Here is a 20,421-nt window from a genome sequence, read left to right on the forward strand (position 1 = left end):
TGTTTGTTTTGGCTGCACTGGGTCTTAAGCGCTGCGTGCAGACTTTCTCTAATTGTGACAAGCAGGGAGCTACTCTTCATTGACGTGCACGGGTTTCTCACTGTAGTGGCTTCTCCTGATACACAGAACAGGCTCTAGGCCCACCGGCTCAGTAGTTGTAGCACAGAGGCTTTGTTGCTCCAAGGCCTCTGGGGTCTTAATTTCCAGACCAGAGATTGAACCCCTGCATTGGCAGGTGGACTCTTAACCTCTGGACCTCCAGAAAAGTCCATTTCCTTGTATTCTAGATGATATTCCATCTGGAGCCTCACTGACTGGACAGACACCACCCCTCCCAGGACTAGCTGTTTCTTAGAGGCAGCAAATGACTCCCCCAGGAGCATGCCCTTCTTTTGCAAACTAACCAATCCAGAGTCCATACTCCAAACATTATTGGGCTGAGCCACTATATACCCCTACCTTAATTATCCCAGGGCCAAGCACTGGATAACTTGGGGCACCTCTCTGCCCCAGAGCCAGCTGAAATTATTCAAAGTTAGCCAACCCTAGGAGTTGCCTGGTGGTTCAGTGGTTAAGAATTTGCCTGCCAATGCAGGGGACACAGGTTGGATCCCCGGTCCAGGAACTAAGATCCTACATGCCTCAGGGCAACTAAGGGTATGTGCCTCAACTACTGAAGCCTGCTGTCGGGAGCCTGTGAGCTGCAACAAGAAAACACACTGTCACAAGAAAACCCACCTCAATAAGAAGCCCACACACCGCAGCAACTAGAGAGTGGCTTCTGCTCACGGCAACTAGAGAAAGCCCACACGCAGTAACGAAGAGCCCACATCAAAGGCTCATCTCACCTATAAACAAACTTTTTTAAAAACTTAAAAAAGAAAAACTACCCAGTCCTAAGGCTGCATGCCCTGCCTTTCCCATTGCTTCCCGTAGAAGACCCCCTGAAAATGTTCCTGCCATGCCCCTCCTGGTGCTCCTCCAGGTAGCCTTGTGTCTTGTGGCATACCCCACCCACCCCCATCTTGGAAATGGGAAGTAACAGACTATCTTTTCAATGGCAACTGCTTCCTCATCTGTAGTCCTCACCATAACCTGAATAAAACTAAATTCCAGGTACATTTTAAAACAGGCCCAAAGAGAGATGAGGACGTCCATATAAAGAAAGCATCACTAAATGACTACAACCCACAGTGCGGGAGTAAATATGTGCAAATCATGTATCTGATGAGGAGCTTGTATCTAAACTATGCAAAGCACTCTTCAAAGTCAATAATAAGGACTTCCCTGTGGTCCCATGGCTAAGACTCTGCCCTCCCATTGCAGGAGGCTCAGGTTTGATTTCTGGTTGGGGACCTAGATCCCACGTGACTAAGAGCTCACATGTGACGACTAAAAGGTTCTGCACGCCGCAACGAAGACCAAGGATCCTGCATGCTGCAACTAAGACCTGCCACAGCCAAACAGATAAATACAAGCTCAGTAATAAAAAAGACAAGCAACCCAACTTTAAAATGGGCAAGGAATATGAAAAGAAATTTCTCCAAAGAAGACATACACCTGGCCCATAAGCACATGAAAAGATGCTTCACAGTATTAGCCACTATTGTTGTTTTCAGTTGATAAGTTGTGTCTGACTCTTTGTGTCCCTATGGACTGCAGCACGCCAGGCTTTCCTGTCTCCTGGAGTCTGCTCAAATTCATGTCCATTGAGTTGGTGATGCTATCTAACCATTAGGGAAATTAACCATTATCCATTCAGTTCAGTTCAGTTCAGTCGCTTAGTTGTGTCCAACTCTTTGAGACCCCATGAACCACAGCACGCCAGGCCTCCCTGTCCATCACCAACTCCCTGAGTCCACCCAAACCCATGTCCATCAAGTCGGTGATGCCATCCAATCATCTCATCCTCTGTCGTCCCGTTCTCCTCCTGTTCTCAATCATTCCCAGCATCAGGGTCCTTTCAAATGAGTCAGCTCTTCGCATCAGGTGGCCAAAGTATTGGAGTTTCAGCTTCAACATCAGTCCTTCCAATGAACACCCAGGACAGGTCTCCTTTAGGATGGACTGGTTAGATCTCCTTGTAGTCCAAGGGACTCTCAAGAGTCTTCTCCAACACATTATCCATTAGGGAAATGCAAATAAAAACTACAATGTAATACCACTTAACCCAACTAGGATGGCAATAATAAAAACAATAGATAATAACAAGTGTTGCTGAGGGTGTAGAGAGACTGGAGCCTGCACACACAGCTGGTAGGAATGTAAAATGCCACAACCAATTTTTGGGAAAAGTTGCCAACATCTGCTGGATCATGGAGAAAGCAAGAGACTTCCAGAGAAACATCTATTTCTGCCTTATTGACTATGCCAAAGCCTTTGACTGTGTGGATCACAATACACTGTGGAAAATTCTGAAAGAGATGGGAATACCAGACCACCTGACCTGCCTCTTGAGAAATCTGTATGCAGGTCAGGAAGCAACAGTTAGAACTGGACATGGAACAACAGACTGGTTCCAAATAGGAAAAGGAGTACGTCAAGGCTGTATATTGTCACTCTGCTTATTTAACTTATATGCAGAGTACATCATGAGAAACGCTGGCCTGGAAGAAACACAAGCTGGAATCAAGATTGCTGGGAGAAATATCAATAACCTCAGACATGCAGATGACACCACCCTTATGGCAGAAAGTGAAGAGGAGCTAAAAAGCCTCTTGATGAAAGTGAAAGAGGAGACTGAAAAAGTTGGCTTAAAGCTCAACATTCAGAAAACGAAGATCATGGCATCCAATCCCATCACTCCATGGGAAATAGATGGAGAAACAGTGGAAACAGTGTCAGACTTTATTTTGGAGGGCTCCAAAATCACTGTAGATGGTGATTCCAGCCATGAAATTAAAAGACACTTACTCCTTGGAAGAAAAGTTATGACCAACCTAAACAGCTTATTCAAAAGCAGAGACATTACTTTGCCGACTAAGGTCTGTCTAGTGAAGGCTATGGTTTTTTGGGTAGTCATGTATGGATATGAGAGTTGGACTGTGAAGAAGGCTGAGCGCCAAAGAATTGATGCTTTTGAACTGTGGTGTTGGAGAAGACTCTTGAGAGTCCCTTGGACTGCAAGGAGATCCAACCAGTCCATTCTGAAGGAGATCAGTCCTGGGATTTCTTTGGAGGGAATGATGCTAAAGCTGAAACTCCAGTACTTTGGCCACCTCATGCGAAGAGTTGACTCATTGGAAAAGACTTTGATGCTGGGAGGGATTGGGGGCAGGAGGCGAAGGGGACGACCGAGGATGAGATGGCTGGATGGCATCACGGACTCGATGGACGTGAGTCTGAGTGAACTCCGGGAGTTGGTGATGGACAGGGAGGCCTGGCATGCTGCAATTCATGAGGTCGCAAAGAGTCGGACATGACTAAGTGACTGAACTGAACTGAACTGAACTAGGCAGTTCCAAAAAAGATTAAACAAAGAATTATCATAAAGACCGATGATTCTATGATTAGATATGTACCCAAGAGAATTTAAAATGTTCACACAGAAACCTGAACACAAATGTTTATAGCAACATTGTTCATAATTGCCCCCAAAATGGAAATAACCCTGTCTTTCAACAGATGCTTGGATAAGCAAAACTTGATATTATATGGTAATACCATTTAACTTCTCGGTCATGTCCAACTCTTTGCAACCCCATGGACTACACCCCACCAGGCTTCTCTGTCTGTGGGAATGTTAGAGTGGGTTAACATTTCCTTCTCCAGAGGATCTTCCTGACCCAGAAATTGAATCCACGTCTCCTATATTTCCTCCACTGAAGACGGATTCTTTACCGCTGAGCCACATTATATGGTAAATGGAATGTTTTTCAACAATTTTTAAAATTAATTCTTGATAATTCAACTACAACATGGGTGAATCTGGAAACAATATATTGAAACCAGACATGAAATCCTGTATCTATGTGAATTTTATGGAAATCTACATGAAATGTCAATAAAAGACAAATCTACAGAGACGTAAGGAAGATCCGTAACTGCCTAGATCTGGAGGGCAAGTGGGAAGTGGGGGATGAAAGAATAATACAGTGATACAGGGTTTCTTCTCAGTGAAAATATTCTAAAATCAATTATGGTGAGGGGCGCACAATTCTGTGAACAGACTGAAAGCCATTGGCTGTATAATTTGAACAGGTGAATTGTATGGTATATCAACTACATCTCGGTAGAGTTGTTATTTTGGAAAAAAGAAAAACAAAATCTCAAGGGGCCAGAGCTGCCAAGAGCTGTCCTTAGATCTTAAGTGTGCTTGTCGTCTTCATGCCTTTATCACCAGCTGCCGTTTTCTTGCTTATTTGTTCCTGGTTACTGCCCCTCTTCCCACTAAAATGTAAGTTCCTTATCTGTGTTGCTGACCACCGTGTTCCACTCTAGAGTTGGGGCATAGCAGGCACTCAATATATATATTTTTGGATCAACTGATGAATTAATTATGAAGGCCATCTCCACCTCACCTAACTGAAACAATACCACTACAAGGCCCAGAGTAACAGAGTCAGCAGCTCATTGGTGAGGACCTACTATGTGCTATAAACTTGGCAGTCATTATGTCCCGTATTCCTTATATCCCTACTTAGACTAAAAGCTCCAAGGAACTGGGACTGAGTGCTCACCACCATATCCCCCATAGCTAGCATAGTGCCAGGCACGTAGTAGGTGCACAACAAACATTTGATGAATGAATGAATGAACCAGGGCAATGGATATTTTACTTATTCACTCAACAAATATCCACTCATCACCTGCTGTGTGCCAGGGCAGTGCTACATCATTTTAACCTTTAAGTATCTCTCAGGTCAGGGACTGTCATTCTTATTTTACAAACAAAAAACTGAGGCTCAGAAGGTGTGGGGAGGGACTCTTTCCAAAGACCACATACTTTCCATGGAAGAATAAATTAAACTTAGCACTCACTGAGCATCTACTGTGTGCCAAGCCGTTGACTCATATTATCTCATTTAATTCCCCTACGACGACTATGAGGACCAGAAGGAGATATGCATTTGGGGGCTAAGGAAGCAGGCTGAGAGGTGATGTCAGTTTCCCAGAACCACACAGCCTGTCAATGGCAGAGCACCAACAGCCCAGGAGTGCCTAACAGCTAAGCATTTTCTCTCTCCTCTCATCACCTTGCCCCTGCAGCAGCTGGCGCTATGTTCCCTAGGGAGGCCATACTCACTCCTGGCAGTTGCTGTTGTAGCTGAAGACACATTTCTGAAGACAGTCCAGGGTCATGAGGCTGACATGCTCACACATGTCAAGGGAGACCTCTGAGCCCCCTGCCAGGCACCGCCATTTAGCCTGGAAGACAAAGACACGTGACAAACGGGCATGGAGACCACAGAGTTTCAGCCAGGCGGATAATAACACAGTTGCAAGCTCACTACAAGCCCACTTCATAAGTAGAGGAAGTGAGGGCTTTCCTGGTGGTTCAGGGGTAAAGAATCCGCCTGCCGATGCAGGAGATATGGGTTCAGTCTCTGGCCCAGGAAGATCCCACATGCCTCAGAGAAACGAAGTCTGTGTACCACAACTATCGAGCCTGTGCTCTAGAGGTCGGACGCGCAACTACTGAGCCCACGTGCCACGATTACCGAAGCCCACAGAGCCTGTCCTCGGAAACAAGACAAGCCCCCACCATGAGGAGCCCACGCACTGCAACCAGAGAATAACCCCTGCTCTCCACAAGCAGAGAAGAGCCCAGGCGGCAGTGAAGACCCAGTACAGCCAAAAATAGGTAAATAGTTTGTTTTAAAAAAAAAAGGAAGTAAGGCTTCCGGATGCAGGCTTCCTGACATCACAGGACTTGCCACGAGCTGGAGTCTGGACCAGCCCCACTTCCAGATACCCTCTACCCGAGAAGCCTTGGGACTCACGTGCATGGTGTCAGCGCACTGGTTGAAGATCTTCATGTAGGGCTTCAGGATGTCGAAGTGGAAGGCAGGCGTCAGCAGGCGGCGGTGCTGGCTCCACTTGTCACCTCTGCTGAGCAGCAGCCCATCTCCTACGCCCAGGAGATGGGGGTAAGGACCTCTCCAGGAAACCTCACATTCCGCCCCCTCTTCCCTGAAGCCCCAGCTCCAGGCTACCCAGTCCCGAGCTCACCCAGCCAAGGTTTCAGGAAGCCATAGAAAAGGTCATCCTTAGGGGCAACGGCAGCTGTGGGGAGAGAAGAGGTGACGATGCCTCAAAACAAGGTTCTGACACTTGACCTCTGCTTACGACCTCCTTGGGCCCCTCCACTCTGGGCTCTCACCTCCCACCTCACCCCTCCAGTCCAATCCTCCACACCTGCCCCAGGGAGATTCTTATAACACCCTGATCTGAACATGAGCCTCCCCTGCTCAAACACCTCCCATGGCTCCCCATTGCCCTTGTAAAACATTTCAGGCTCAGGCTAGCACTGAAAGCCCAGCCCCATCTGGCTGCCATATTCCTTTCCCTTTCATCCTTCAGCAAATGCCAAATAACCCCACATGCTGACCCTCACTTCCAAACTTTTGCCCAGACTGTGCACTTTCTCCAGAATGGCTTTCTTCACCTGATTCCTCCCCTAATTCACCCCTTCTTTTCTGCCAACTCAGGCCATCTGAACCATACCTCCTGTGTTCCCAGCCTCCAGCCTCTCCCTTTCCAGTCTGCCCTGCACTCTAGATCCAGGAGGATCTTATCTGCCTCTAGATCTGACCATGTCCCTTTCTGCCCACACACCCGTCAGTCTCAAACACAGCTGCTCAGCCCATTTCCAATGCTCTGAATGACCTATCCCAGTCCACACCACTCTCAAAATATCTCTACCCTCCACCTCAACCATCCCTCAGCCCACACACACTCAACTTGCTAACGCCACGGAACTTTTTCAGCTTTTTGAAAAGCTATGTTCTCTCTCAGTTCTAAGTCTTTCCACCAGGCACCCTCTGTCTCAAAAACTTTTTCCTCGTTCTTCCGGTCTCCACTTGGATGCCATTCCCTCTCCCATCAGTCACTCTGGATGAGGGGAGGGATCTTGTTGATCACTAATCTATTGGTGCTAAATAAATTTTTATTGTATGAAGGAACTAGCCAATTAAAGGATGAATGAATGAAAACTATCAATGGTTGGATGGATGAATGGATGGATCATTGGATGGAGGGGTGGATGGAGGGGTGGATGGAGTGAGTGAATTCCTTTTCTATGTGCTAAATAGAATTGGGACAGAATGGGCAGGGTGCAGGAAGGAAGTACCTGAAACTCAAGTGATGTCACTTTTACCTGAGATATTACTCAGCCACCTACACACACACACTCCCTAGGAATTGGCCAATTGTATGCACAACTACCTGTCCACTCATTCTCCCATTCAACACACCTCTTCCACCACCCTTTTGTGCCCAACCCATGATGAGCGATGCTGAGGACCCAGAGATGGCTCAGCTCCACGCCCTGCCTGGTGGACCTCTGGGTGTGGTAGAAAAGGGAAGCAGAGGCACGCCATGTAACTAGCAAGCAGGTAGAATGTATGCCAAGAGCAGAGGGAGGCACAAAGAAAGGGCTGCTAGAAGTCAAGGCAGACTTCTGGGAAGAGGCAGCTTTGGAGGGTGAGGTGGAAGTCTCATCTCTCCTCTCTGGGCTCTGGACTCCAGGCCCTTTAGAGCTCTTTCTGACACATGAACCTGTATAATGGCCGTCCTGCTCAAACACCTCCCATGGCTTCCTAACACCCCCAGGATAAAACACAAGCTCCTTCACTTTGTACACTGGTGCTCTGAGTCCAACTCCTGTCTCATTTCCTACTTCTCCCCACACATCATCTTCACTCCAGACACCCCAAGTCACCTGAGTTTCCCTGACACTTTCACACATCTGCACTTTTGCACTTGGGACCCTCTACCTGGGACCTCTCATCAGGCAAACTCCTATGCATCCTTCAATGCCCACTTTCGCTGATGCCTCCTCCAGGAAGCCTTCTCCAGACCTTCTCCCCACTGAACCCTTGCTCTGCCATCCTCAGATCCTTCCTCAAATCCAACCCTGACCACTTGACGCCAGAGGGGCTTTGTCCAGTCTGCCCCTCCCATCACTTTTCCCTCCAGCAACAAGGAGATGGTAACATCTACCCTGGAGGAGGTGATATAAGAAAAGCTCCCCCAAGGCGCCCAGTAGGAAGCTGCATATTACTGTGGTTGAGACTTCAGCCTCTGGGATAGCCACAAATCTGGTGGCCGGTTCAAATCCCAGGCCTACCACTGACTGGCTGTGTAAACTTGGACAAGAAAATAGAGCAGTCCTGCCTGCCTTGTGGCAACCCTACAAAAACTCAAGGAATTAGTGCTCCTGGCACTCAGTAGGTACTCATTAAATATTTCTGCATATAAATGAATTAACCAACTGTCGGCTACTTTTCATGGAGGAGGAAATGGCACCCCACTCCAGTATTCCTGCCTGGGAAATCCCACGGACAGAGGAGCCTGGTGGGCTACAGTCCTCTTAAAGAGTCGGACGTGACTGAAGCAACTTAGCATACGTGGCTATTTTTACTGTGTGTGTGTGCTCAGTTGCTCAGTTATGTCCGACTCTTTGCAACTCCATGGACATAGCCTGCCAGGCTCCTCTGTCCCTGAGATTTCCCAGGCAAGAATACTGGAGTGGGTTGCCATTTCCTCCCTCAGGGTACCTTCCTGATCTAGGGTTTGAACCCATGTCTCCTGTGTCTTCACATTGGCAGGGGGATTCTTTACCACTGAACCACCTGGGGTACTACTGTGATTATAATTATTGCACAGTGGTATCAAGAATTTGTGAGATGAAAAATCTCAGTCCCCAGCTCACAGGAAGACCCTGATAGGGAAAAATGAATGCATAGGAACCATGGAAAACGGTTTGGTGGCTCCCTGAAAAGTTAAACATAGAATTCCCATAAGCATACATGCATGCTTCATCGTGTCTGATTCTTTGTGACCCCATGGTCTGCAACCCCCCTGGCTCCTCTGTCCATGGGATTTTCAGCCAAGAATACTGAAGTGGGTTGCCACTTCCTTCTCCAGGGAATCTTCCTGACCCAGGGATTAAACTCGTGTCTCCTGTGTCTTCTGCATTGGCAGGTGGATTCTCCACCGAGCCACCTGGAAAGCCCCATATGACCCCGCAATTCTACAACTAGGTACCTGCCCAAGAGAAATGAAAGCATATGTCTAAAACTTGTACACGTATGTTCATAGCACCCTTATTCATAACAGTCAAAAGGCAGAACAACCCAGATGTTTATCAGCAGATGAATGGATAAACAAAGGTGGTATATCCATATATCCATCAATGAAATATTACTCAGCCTTAAAAAAGGAATGAAGTCTTAGTCATTGCTACCATGTGGCTGAACCTCAAAAAACATTATTCAGCATAAAAGAAGTCAGTTACAAAAGACCACATGTTGTATAACTCCTTTCTTATGATATGTCCAGAAAAGAAAGTCCATGGGGATAGAAAGTATGTACCAGGGGCCAAAAAGAGAAAGGAATGAGAGATGACAACTTCATGGCTATGGGGTGTTTTATGGGGTGTTTTATGGGGTGATGAAAAGGTTTTGAAACTAGGGAGGGTGGATGGTTGCACAACTATGAACACACTAAATACCTTCCACTTTAAAGTAAGTAATTATACAGTATGTGATTTCAGCTCAATTTTAGAAATGAGTATATAAAAACAAAGCTACAATTATATGGCTATATATCCTGCTTTGTTATTCTAGAGAGCATTTTTCCCACCTTCTCTCTCTATCACAAACATCTCTTGGAAGATAAAGAAACAGAGGTTCAAGGAGGAGCCATGCCTTTCCCAGAGTCCATCAGGTGTGGTTTTAAGACCAGAAGAGCAAGCCCCTCTCCACCCCACCAGATGTGGTCCCTAGACATTGGCATCTAAGACTTGGGGCCAGGCCTGTCCAATATGAGATAGGCAGGCACAGAGGGGCCCAGACACCCTGGGGCCAGGAGCCCTGACTCCAGGCTGCTTCTCCTGACTCACAGCCCCTCCCTCCCTGAGATGCAGTCTCCCATCCGGCTCCTCCTGTTGGGGAGGCAAAAGATTTCCTGCCAGTCCTGAGAGGCGAGAAGGGAGAGGAAGGGAAAAGACCTGAGCATTGGCTAAAGTGCTAAGCTTAATTTTTCCTTTGTTTACTTTTGGCTGCTCTCCACTGCATGTGGAAACTTTCTTCCCTGACTAGGGATTGAAGCCACGCCCCCTGCATCGGAGGGTGGAGTCTTAACCGCTGGACCTCTGGGAAAGTCCCATAAAGTGCTAAGCTTAGGATAGGGGCTCTACTTCCTGGTCTATTTGCACAATCATGCAGGATGACCTTCAGAAAACAGATGCTCTGAGTTGATAGGGAGGGGGAGTGGGAAAGAAAGGAAAAAAAAAAGATGTAAAAGGCAGATTCATGTTGATCTATGGCAGAAACCAACACAATATTATAAAGCAATTATCCTCCAATTAAGATAAAATTTTTTAAAGGCAGAAGAGAAGAAAGCCTTATTTAGGACTTACGCAACACTATCTTACTGAGTCTTCACAGCTGCCCCATTTAATAGATCAGAAGCTGAAGCCCTGAGAAGCTAAATAAATCACTGGGTCACACAGCACGTGCGTGCTCCAGCCTGGATTCAAACCCAACCCACACAAGTCCTGGTCCAGGCCTCTTTTCCACAACTTGGTGTCCATCCCTTGGAAGTGTCATTGCCCCCCAGCCCTGCAGAGTCTGGGTTTCCCTCTTTGTTCTATGGGGATGGTTATTCCCCTACAAGAGGCTTCTCCGGTGGCACAGTGGTAAATAACCCACCTGCCAATGGGAGATGTGGGTTCAATCCCCTGGAAGAGGAAACCCCATGGACAGAGGACCCTGGCGGGCTACAGTCCATGGAATTGCAAAGAGTCAGACACGACTGAGCAACTGAGCGCACTCCCTCACACATGCAACAGTGGGGGACCCCGAAGCAGGAGAAGGGCAGAGCTGAGAAGAACTGAATGACAGCCTCTTTCGCCTTCGTGGCCCCAGGGGGCCACCTTGAAGGTGGTCTCCAGACGTGTGTTTGCAGAGGCCAAAGCTGAAGCCAGAGGGCTTAAAATTCCTGGAGCTCTTAATTTCCCATCCCTCCTCTCTCAAACATCCCCTGATGCCTCTGGAGATGCCCAGGTACATGCGAGGCCACCTTGGGGGCCTAGAGACTCACTTATGAGGAAGATACAATGCTGGACACAGATAACTCTGCCCTAAATGGTTAGGAGTGAGACTGGAAGAGTTCAGAGGAAAGAGCTATGGTCTGTATGGGGAATCAAGGGAGGTTTCCAGGAGGAGGGGGTTATTCAAGCTGCGTGATGAAGGCTGAGCAAGAGCTCCCCAGGAACACTTGGGAATCCTAACCCTGGGATGGATGTGGAATGCAGACGGGAGAGGCAATCTTTCTACATTTCCCTCTCCACCAGTCAGCCTACGTTAACAGAACAGGCTGCAGATTTGGATAGCCACAGTGGGAGTGTCAGAATCCAAGTGATGGGAGTGCCGTGGCTTAAAATTAAGCAACAACCATTTAACAAAAGCTTGGGCAAAACAACTGCCTATCTGAACATGTTTGCTCTGACTTTGAGAAGTAAACAGCCTGTCAAAGTTCCTGGGACTTTTAGATATTGTCACCTCTTTTCCCTTGCTGTCTTCATAATCTGTGTTGCTGAGTCAGCTCTGGTAAACTCCTATTCATACTTCAAAGCCCTACTCAAATGGCCTTTCCTCTGGATAGCCCACCTGCTTAGAAACCCAGGTAGGCCATGGGAGTTGAGGGTTCACTCATCAATCAGAGGCCCAGCCCACCTACCTGAGGCGCCCACCAGGGGCTTGATGTAGTCAGGGTGTACCAGAACCACGAGTGGCAGGACGGGCCCTAGCCACACGAGGATCACGTGGTGCATGTTGTCTAGCACCTTCTTCTCATCTTGGAGGCCTCTCTCATTTGGGAGATACTGCAGGTGGTGGTACAGAAAGGTAGTGAGATGGTTCCCAGCCCTGGTTTCCCTTGGCCCTCCCCTCCTACCACTTCCTCTGCCCTCAAAAGAAGCCAGGAAGGGCTGTGTGATTGTAGGCAGTCAGCTGCACCCCAGTGAGCCTCCATTCCCTCAGCTGAAAACTGGGGCGGGGGGAATCAACTCCCCTTCTGAGGACAATTGAGACAATTTATGAAACAGCAACATGAAAGAATCCTAGCACAGGGCTTGACACATGGCTGGTGCTCAAGAAATAAAAGCAGTAACAGCAAACACAATAACGCTAATGATTAGCATTTATCGAGTATTTCTGTTTGTGATAAAATATTACTGGCATTGTTCTAACACATACACATGCCTTGCAGTGTTGGGCATTGCCATGGGCATTTTTCATATATTCATATGTTCAACCCACACAAAAACCCTATGATGTAGTTGCTACTATTTCCCCCATTTTACTTTACTCAGTAGGGTCAAATGACTTGTGTCAAGTTACAGGTGAGTAAGGGATTGTCTTCGTGCGGGCTCCCCTAGAAGCAGAAAGACAAGGGTTCTAGAGCAAGCAGTTTACTTGGGAGGGTAATCCCCCAGAACATGGGTGAGGAGAGGGGGAGTGAGATAGACAGAAAAGGCAGCCAGTAAAGAGTCATCAAGGGAATTATCCCCATGGGCAACTGGGGCTCATTCCCACTAGGGACCTCTGGGGGGACATCCATCTCAGGGTCAACCCACCAACCATTTGAGGGTGAGGGGGCAGGGATGTTTTTATACCAGCTCCTTTAGTCCCATAGTCACCGACTGAGGGCTATCCTGGGGCATTAATTCACAAGCTAACAATCCACCCGGGCAGAGTGGGTTACAGCTAGAGAAAGGCCTAGAACTCAGGCAAGTCAGCCCCTTGCAGCCAGAAATGGGCAGAGAAATGTGAACAGACTGTGGCATCACCTGCCACAGTGGTGAAGGCAGGATTTGAACCCAGGCCCCCCAAGCTCCAAAACACCTGCTCTTAACCAACATGCTCTATGAGGCAGAGCTCTTCAGGCTCAGCATCAGGTGGATCTGAGCTAAAACCCATCCTCAGACACTGTGTGACCTTGGGCTAGTCACTTGACCTCTTTGAGCCTCAAATATCAAATCCAAAATGTCGGACAGGTCCATCCTTATTTCATAAGCTATGAGAACTGGGAGAGCTCAAACACAAAAGACCTAACCCAGTGCCTGGTGAATGACAGGGTCCAGAAATTGAAGAATGAATCAATGAATGACTTGTCTCTGGTTTCTGCCTCTCCTTCTGGATCAAGTTCAGCCCTGAGCCTGTCCACACCCAAGGGAGACTATGGCATCCAGATCGCTCGGCCCCAGGATGGGCCCATGGGATCGAGGCTGAACTTCAGAGCTGGCCCTGGCCTACCACCTGTGGCAGCAGGGCCTGGCCGCCACTTTCAGCACCACCAGCATGCCGGAGGGCTTCCTGGAGTAAGGCTGGATATGGGGCATGGCGAATGAGCAGAAGTTCATCTGACAGGAAAAGATGTTCTGGGCAGAGGGCAGCTTTGGCAAAGGTCATGGAGGTGGAAAGTCAGAGTTTGTTCATGGAGCAGAAAGTCATTCTATGAGACCAGAGGGAGACAGCGGAACAGGTGAGGAGGGTGAGCGTTAGAGTCTAAAGGGACTTGAACTCCAGCTGAGGAGTTAGGAGTTTCTCAGGACAGCAGTGGGGAGCCTTGGAGGGTGTGTGAGCAGGGAAGGAACACGGTGGGATTCAAGAATCTTTCTGGAGCCTGGATGAGGCATGAACCAGAAGGGTGAGAATGAAGGCAGGAGCCCGGGAAGGAGTCTGGACCATGGAACAGCAGAAGAGGGGAAAGAAGGCCTGAGCAGGGCTCGGAGAACAGAAGAGAGGGAGATGATTCAGGTACAAAGAGGCAAAACTTGGTGAGTGCTGGCTCCAGGAAGGTAATTCCCAAAACTGAGTAAAATAAATGTATTTTGCACTATTGAATGGACATGCGTTTCCTCCTTCCTTCTCCTGAGACACTCACTCCAAGCAGTATCTAAAAGACATCTAGAATCACTTGCTCCTTTCAGTCTCTGCAGGACCCCGGGGTGAAGTGCAGACACCCACCTCTGTGGAGCAGGCCCAGCACCAAGCATGCCACAGAAACAACTTCAAGAATCATTGGAACACTCTCATGGGGTTATCGGGGATGATCCTATTTCCACAATGCAGATGAAGTACAGGGAGGAGAAGAAGCTTCTCAGGGTCACACAGGCAGCTCATGGTCGAGACAGGCAAGTCCATGCTGATGACCACCGCCCCAAACTGCCTCCCCAAAGGCCTCCAAGTTCAGCATAAGGCTTTCACTCGGAAGATCCCCACAACTGTCCCTCAGCTTCATTTAGGGCTGGAAGGGGAACCAGGTGAGTCCAGCAGGGAAATAGGGGCTGGACTCTGGGGCCCCCCACAGTCTCGGCACCCTCAGGGATCTGAATTTCTCTCTTACAACCTCTGAAGCCTATTTAGAAAAGTCCAGCCTTTCTCATCCAGAAGACAGACGGGCAAGGGTAGAGAGCTAAGATCAGGTGTGCTGGGACCAGACAGCATGGGTTTGAACCCAGACTCTGCCACTCACGAGCTGTGTGGCCAAGGACCAGCTACTCAACCTAACCTCTCTGTGCCACAGTATTCTCCAGAAGGGAAAAAAAAAAAGGAGACAGTTGCTGGACCTACCTTCTAGAACTGTCAAGAGGACTAAATGAGTAAATATTTATAAAGTGCCTGAACTAATACTCAGAATATATATGTGAAATAAGAAAAGATTTATATTAAAAAAAAAAGAAACTTCATATTGGATGATTTTTTTTTAAAAAAGAAAAGAAAGAAAAGGGCTGAAATCCTCACCTGGGACCACAGCATTAAAGAGGATGAGAGAGTTTGTGAAACCACACTGGGGGACAGGTGAAGCAATGAAATCTACAAGGATACCTCCCACTCTCCCTCCCTTGGGATTTCATAAGCACTGGTGCCTGTTGCTATAGCAATAGCCCGGAATTATAGAGAGAACCTTAGAGTCAGCTCTGCCTCGTCAAAGCTGTGTGACCTTGGGTAAACTGCTTGCCCTCTCTGAACCTCAGTCTCACTCAGATCCTGTAAAATGGGTCTGTTCATGGCTCCAGCCAGATTCTTGAGGGGATAAGGGAAGCCAGCAGTGCCATCATCCTTACTGAATACCTGTACCTGCCCTGGCCCGCCCGGCCCACCTGCCCAGCCACACCCACCATGCCCAGGTGGCCCAGCAGCCAGTTGCGCCGGGGTGGCTGGGGGAAGCAGCGTAGTCGGCGGCAGGTGATATAGAAACCCCAGCAGAGCCTCAGGAACTGCAGCAGCAGACGGAAGAGGAAGAAGAGCAGGGTGAGAAGGAGCCCGGACACAGCATACAAACGGAACGCCGTCTTCTCCAACCCCAGGAGGTGCAGCAGTTGCTCTGTGATGGGCAGCATCCTGCGGGGGGACACACAGGATGGGGGTCAGTGAAAGTGGGAACCACCCTCCGGCATGGGTGTGCCATACACACCCTGTGGAGGTGTGTATACCTGTGGAGCCAAGCTGTGGAGCCAAGCATGATATGCCTGGCACTTTAATACATGTAAGTCCCAGGCGCCAAGGACGCTTCCTCCCCCAAGGAGGAGGAGCTACCCAGTTGGCCCCTCCATATGCCCTCAGCCTTAACTTTACAGAGTATCCTTCCTGACGCCTCTGCCAGTGCACAGCTGGCCAGAGTGTTAGAAAATTAAAACAAACTCCCTCCCCTCCTCCCTTCTGAAAGGAGCTCTCAACCAATGACTGATGAGCATTGCTGATGAGTCTCAACCAATGACTGATGAGCTTTGCTGATGAGTCTTAACCAATGACTAACGAGCTCCAGCTCTTTCTTTCTGGTGCAAAGACCGATATGTGGTTCTACGTGTGTTACTAAGGTTCTCCAGAAGGACTCCAGCTCCCCACGAGAAAAAACTTTCTTTTTAAGCTGCCTCCTTTCCCCTGTCTTACTTCTCTCTTCATCTTTTAATTGAAGTGAAATCTAAATGATATAAAATGAACCATTTTAAAGCGAGCAAGTCACTGGCATTCACAGCGCTATGCAACCATCACTTCTAACCTAGTCCCGAGACACTTCCATTACCCCAAAAGGAGACCCCGTCCCCATCAGCAGTCCACTCTCCCCTCCCCCCACACCTGGCAATCACTACTCTCTCTCTCTCTCTCTCTCTCTCTCTCTCTCTCTCTCTCTCTCTCTGTCTCTCTCTCTTTTTGCCTCTACGACTTTATCTGTTCTGGACATTTCATATAAATGGAATCAAACACTGCAACCTTTTAATCTTTTGTAGCTCCGTTCACTCAGCACAATGTTTTCAAAGGTCATTACCTTGTAACATGTATCAGTGCTTCATTTCTTGTACTGCTAGCAATACTCTTGCCTGGAAAAATCCCATGGACGGAGGAGCCTGGTGGGCTGCAGTCCATGGGGTCGCTAAGAGTCGGACACGACTGAGCGACTTCACTTTGACGTTTCACTTTCATGCATTGGAGAAGGAAATGGCAACCCACTCCAGCGTTCTTGCCTGGAGAATCCCAGGGATGGGGGAGTCTGGTAGGCTGCCATCCATGGGGTCGCACAGAGTCGGACACGACTAAAGTGATGCAGCAGCAGCAGCAGCAGCAGCAGCAGCAGCAGCAGCTAGTAATAGTTCTTTGTAAGAATGTAGCACATTTTGTTTATCCATTCAACTGTTGGACATTTAGCATGGTTTCTGTTTTATTTTGTTTCATTTTGGCCACACAGGTAGCATCTTAGTTCCCCCACCGGGATCGAACCCTTGCCCGCTACATTGGAAGCAGAGTCTTAACCCCTGGACCACCAGGGAAGCATTCCCTGTTTCCACCTTTCTGGCTACTGTGATGTGTGCTGCTATGACCATGGGTGTATAGGTATGTGTTTGAGTCCCTGTTTGCAATTCTTTGGGGTTCACTTCCTCCCCGCTTACTGGTCTTTTCTATGATCACTTCTCAAATAAACTACTTGCACTCAGATCCTTGCCCTGAAGAACCCAAAGCAGAGTGGGTGGGTAGCAGTAATATTAGTAACAGTGAGCAGGTATGGAGCACGTACTGTGTGCCATCTGGGTGGTGCCTCATTTCTTGGAACCTTAATGCAATCCTTGGAGGCAGGTCCTATCATTCTTTCCATTGTCCAGACAATTCAAGCTCAGTGCCTCTAATTCAAGGGAGACAGGGAGCAGGCAGAGGTCCCCTGAATCCCCCACCAAGGCCAACTTCAATCACGTTTGAGGGCCCATGGATCTCAGACAACACCAAGGAGATTGCTGAAAATGCTCAAGTCCTGCTCTCATCAATCTCTTCCACTCTGTCCTATGAGCCAAAGGTTCCCTCTGTGCTCCTACCTCCTTGGACAACACTGCCAAAGGAACCCTTCAGTGCAAGTTCTCACCTGTGTCCTCAACCTCCCCCACCTCTGCCAGGGGTGCCCCCCACTAGGGGCTCTGACTGACTGGCTCTTCCACCAGCCAAAGTGTTTGCAAGGATGTGAAGAAATTGGAAACCTATGCATTGCCGGAGGGAATGGAAAATGGAGAACATTATGGTTGTTCCTCAAAAAAAATTAAACGTAGAATTACCATATGTTCTAGCAATCCGACTTCTGGGTAGATCCTCAAAAGAAGTGAAAGCAGAGACTCAGATAGATATATGTACACTCATGTTCACGAAGGAACTGTTCACAATAGGCAAAAAGTGGAAGCAACCCAAGCATCTGTCAGTGAAAGAATGGATAAATAAACTGTGGTCCATTCACATGTACACTCTGCTGTATTTAAAATGGACAACCAACAGGGACCTACTGGGTAGTACATGGAACTCTGCTCATAATGTTATGTGGCACCCTGGATGGGAGGGGAGTTGGGAGAGAAGGGATACATTGTATGTATGACTGAATCCCTTCCCTGTTCACCTGAAACGGTCACAACACTGTTAATTGGCCATACCCAAACACAAAACAAACTGTGTTTTTTTTTTTTAATGTGGTCCACTCATACAGCAGAATATTGCATGTGTGTGTGCTGTCTCTTTAGTCATGTCCCATCTTTGTGACTCCATGGACCATAGCCCGCCAGGCTCCTCTGTCCATGGAATTCTCCTGGCAAGAATACTGGAGAGGGTTGCCATGCCCTTCTCCAGAGGATCTTCCCAGCCCGGGGATTGAATCGTAATCATTTATGTCTCCTGCATTGGCAGGCAGGTTCTTTACCTCTAGCACCACCTGAAAACCTCACAGTAGAATATTATGCAGCCTTTAAAAGGAAGGAAATTGTCACATGTGATATAACATCAATGAACCTTGATGACATTATGCTAAAGGAAGAAAGCCAGACACAGAAGGGCAAATAATGTATGATATCCTCAAATGAGGTTCCCTGTGGGGTCAAATTCATAGACACAGAATATAGGATGATGGTTGCCAGAGCCTGGGGGAGGGAACAGAAAGTTAGTGTTTAATAGATCCAGGGTTTTAACTAGGGAAGATGTAAAAGTTCAGGAGATGGCTGGTGATGATGATTGCACCACGATGTGAATGTACTTAATACCACTGAACTATACACTTAAAATGATTAAGATGGTAAATGTTTTGTGCATTTTACTTCAATTAAAATTCCTTTCAAAAATACAGACAAGGACTTCCCTGGCAGCCCAGTGGTTAAGACTTTGTCTTCCAACACATGGGGTGCAGGTTCAGTCCCTGGTCAGGGGCCTAAGATCTCACATGCCTCATAGTCAAAAAACCCAAACAGGAAACAGAAGCAATGTTGTAACAGGGGCTTCCGCGATGGCTCAGTAGGTAAAGAATCCACCTGTAATGCAGGAAGCACAGGAGATGCCGGTTTGATCCCTGTGTTGGGAAGATCCCCTGGAGGAGGGCATGGCAACTGGCTCCAATATTTTTGCCTGGAAAATCCCATGGACAGAGGAGCATGGTGGGCTACAGTCCAAAGGGTCGCAAAGAGTCAGACACAATTGAGCATACACACACACATGCAATTTTGTAACAAATTCAATAAAGACTTTAAAAATGGTCAGAATCAAAAAATTTTTGTTTTAAAAATACAGACAGACTGATGTAGGTAATATGTCCTCTGGAAGGCTGAGGAGGTAGAGAAGAAGGGAAAGAGGGAGGGGTGGGGAGTAAGCAACCCTCTCTAATGAAACACAGAGAGCTCTGAGTCACAAGTCCCAGGCACAAGCTCTAAATTAGGGCCACTAATGTGGTCCACCACTCCCATGGACGACTGGAGGTGACTTGCTCCGCAGGAAGGATCCATGGGTATTTATTTCTTTACTGATTTCACTGGTTAATGATTTTTCCCAGTGATACAAGGAAGCCAGCTAGTGGTTGAGTACATGCATGCTAAGTTGCTTCAGTCATATCCAGCAGTGGTCCAGGAAGGCCTTTCAGGGGAGGAATATCTGAGAGGCCTTCACAAAGGCCAGATTGAAAAGAGGAACCTAGGGGGGGAAAAGGGGTCTTTCTTACTACACATGTGCGTGCACACACACACAGACACACTCATACACACACTCACACACACGTGCACGTGCACATTCACACACACACTCACACACACTTACACACACACTGTAAGCAGCTGGGTTCTAATACTGAATCTCCCACTGCCTGGCTTTAACTGTCACCCCAAGTTCCCCCACCTGGAAGTGGGGGTGGCTGTAAGAGATGATCTCTGAGCCCATCAGGTTTGACCACTCCTGTGTGTAGTCTTGAGTGGAACGCTGGGGTCAAAGTCACCATCCTGGCAGGTCCAAGACTCCTGGGGGTGGGGTGTGGATTCAATATATTCAGCTATGGACATCAGCTGAAGCTCCAATACGATACTCCAATACTTTTGCAACCTGGTGTGAAGAGCCAACTCATTGGAAAAGAATTCTGATGCTGAGAAAGATTGAGGGCAGGAGAAGGGAGTGACAGAGGATGAGATGGTTGGATGGCATCACCAATGCAATGGACCTGAGTCTGAGCAAATTCCAGGAGATAGTGAAAGACAGGGAAGCCTGGCATGCTACAGTCTATGAGGTCGCAGAGTCAGATACGACACCATGATTGAACAAGAACAATGATGGACACCAAAGAGGGAAGGGGGGTGGGATAAACTGAAACATTGGAACTGACATATACACACTACTGCATACACAATAGATAACTTAGAAGGACCTACTGTATATCACAGGGAACTCTACTCAATGCTCTGTAATGACCTAC

The 20,421-nt window shown here is 47.9% G+C and overlaps 1 protein-coding gene across 3 annotated transcripts in view; it reads right to left on the reverse strand.

The window, feature by feature from the left end:
* The window catches only part of CYP4F22 (cytochrome P450 family 4 subfamily F member 22), a 36,768-nt gene that overhangs the window by 8,667 nt on the left and 7,680 nt on the right, over positions 1–20,421 (reverse strand). Inside the window, exons 1-6 of one of the 3 annotated variants that reach the window (XR_011256937.1) lie at positions 15,668–15,838; positions 15,353–15,575; positions 11,908–12,052; positions 6,172–6,225; positions 5,943–6,070; positions 5,246–5,367 (exon numbers count right to left, since the gene is read on the reverse strand). Coding sequence is in view for 2 of the 3 variants with exons in the window: in XM_069589186.1 (XP_069445287.1) it covers positions 5,246–5,367; positions 5,943–6,070; positions 6,172–6,225; positions 11,908–12,052; positions 15,353–15,575; positions 15,668–15,696 (701 nt within the window). In the remaining variant the exon portion in view is untranslated. Of the gene's footprint in view, positions 1–5,245; positions 5,368–5,942; positions 6,071–6,171; positions 6,226–11,907; positions 12,053–15,352; positions 15,576–15,667; positions 15,841–20,421 lie in introns of those variants that run through there. The other 2 variants (XM_069589186.1, XM_069589187.1) reach the window with 2 other exon arrangements.

The sequence above is a fragment of the Ovis canadensis genome, chromosome 5 (assembly GCF_042477335.2).
Source record: "Ovis canadensis isolate MfBH-ARS-UI-01 breed Bighorn chromosome 5, ARS-UI_OviCan_v2, whole genome shotgun sequence".
NCBI lineage: Eukaryota > Metazoa > Chordata > Mammalia > Artiodactyla > Bovidae > Ovis > Ovis canadensis.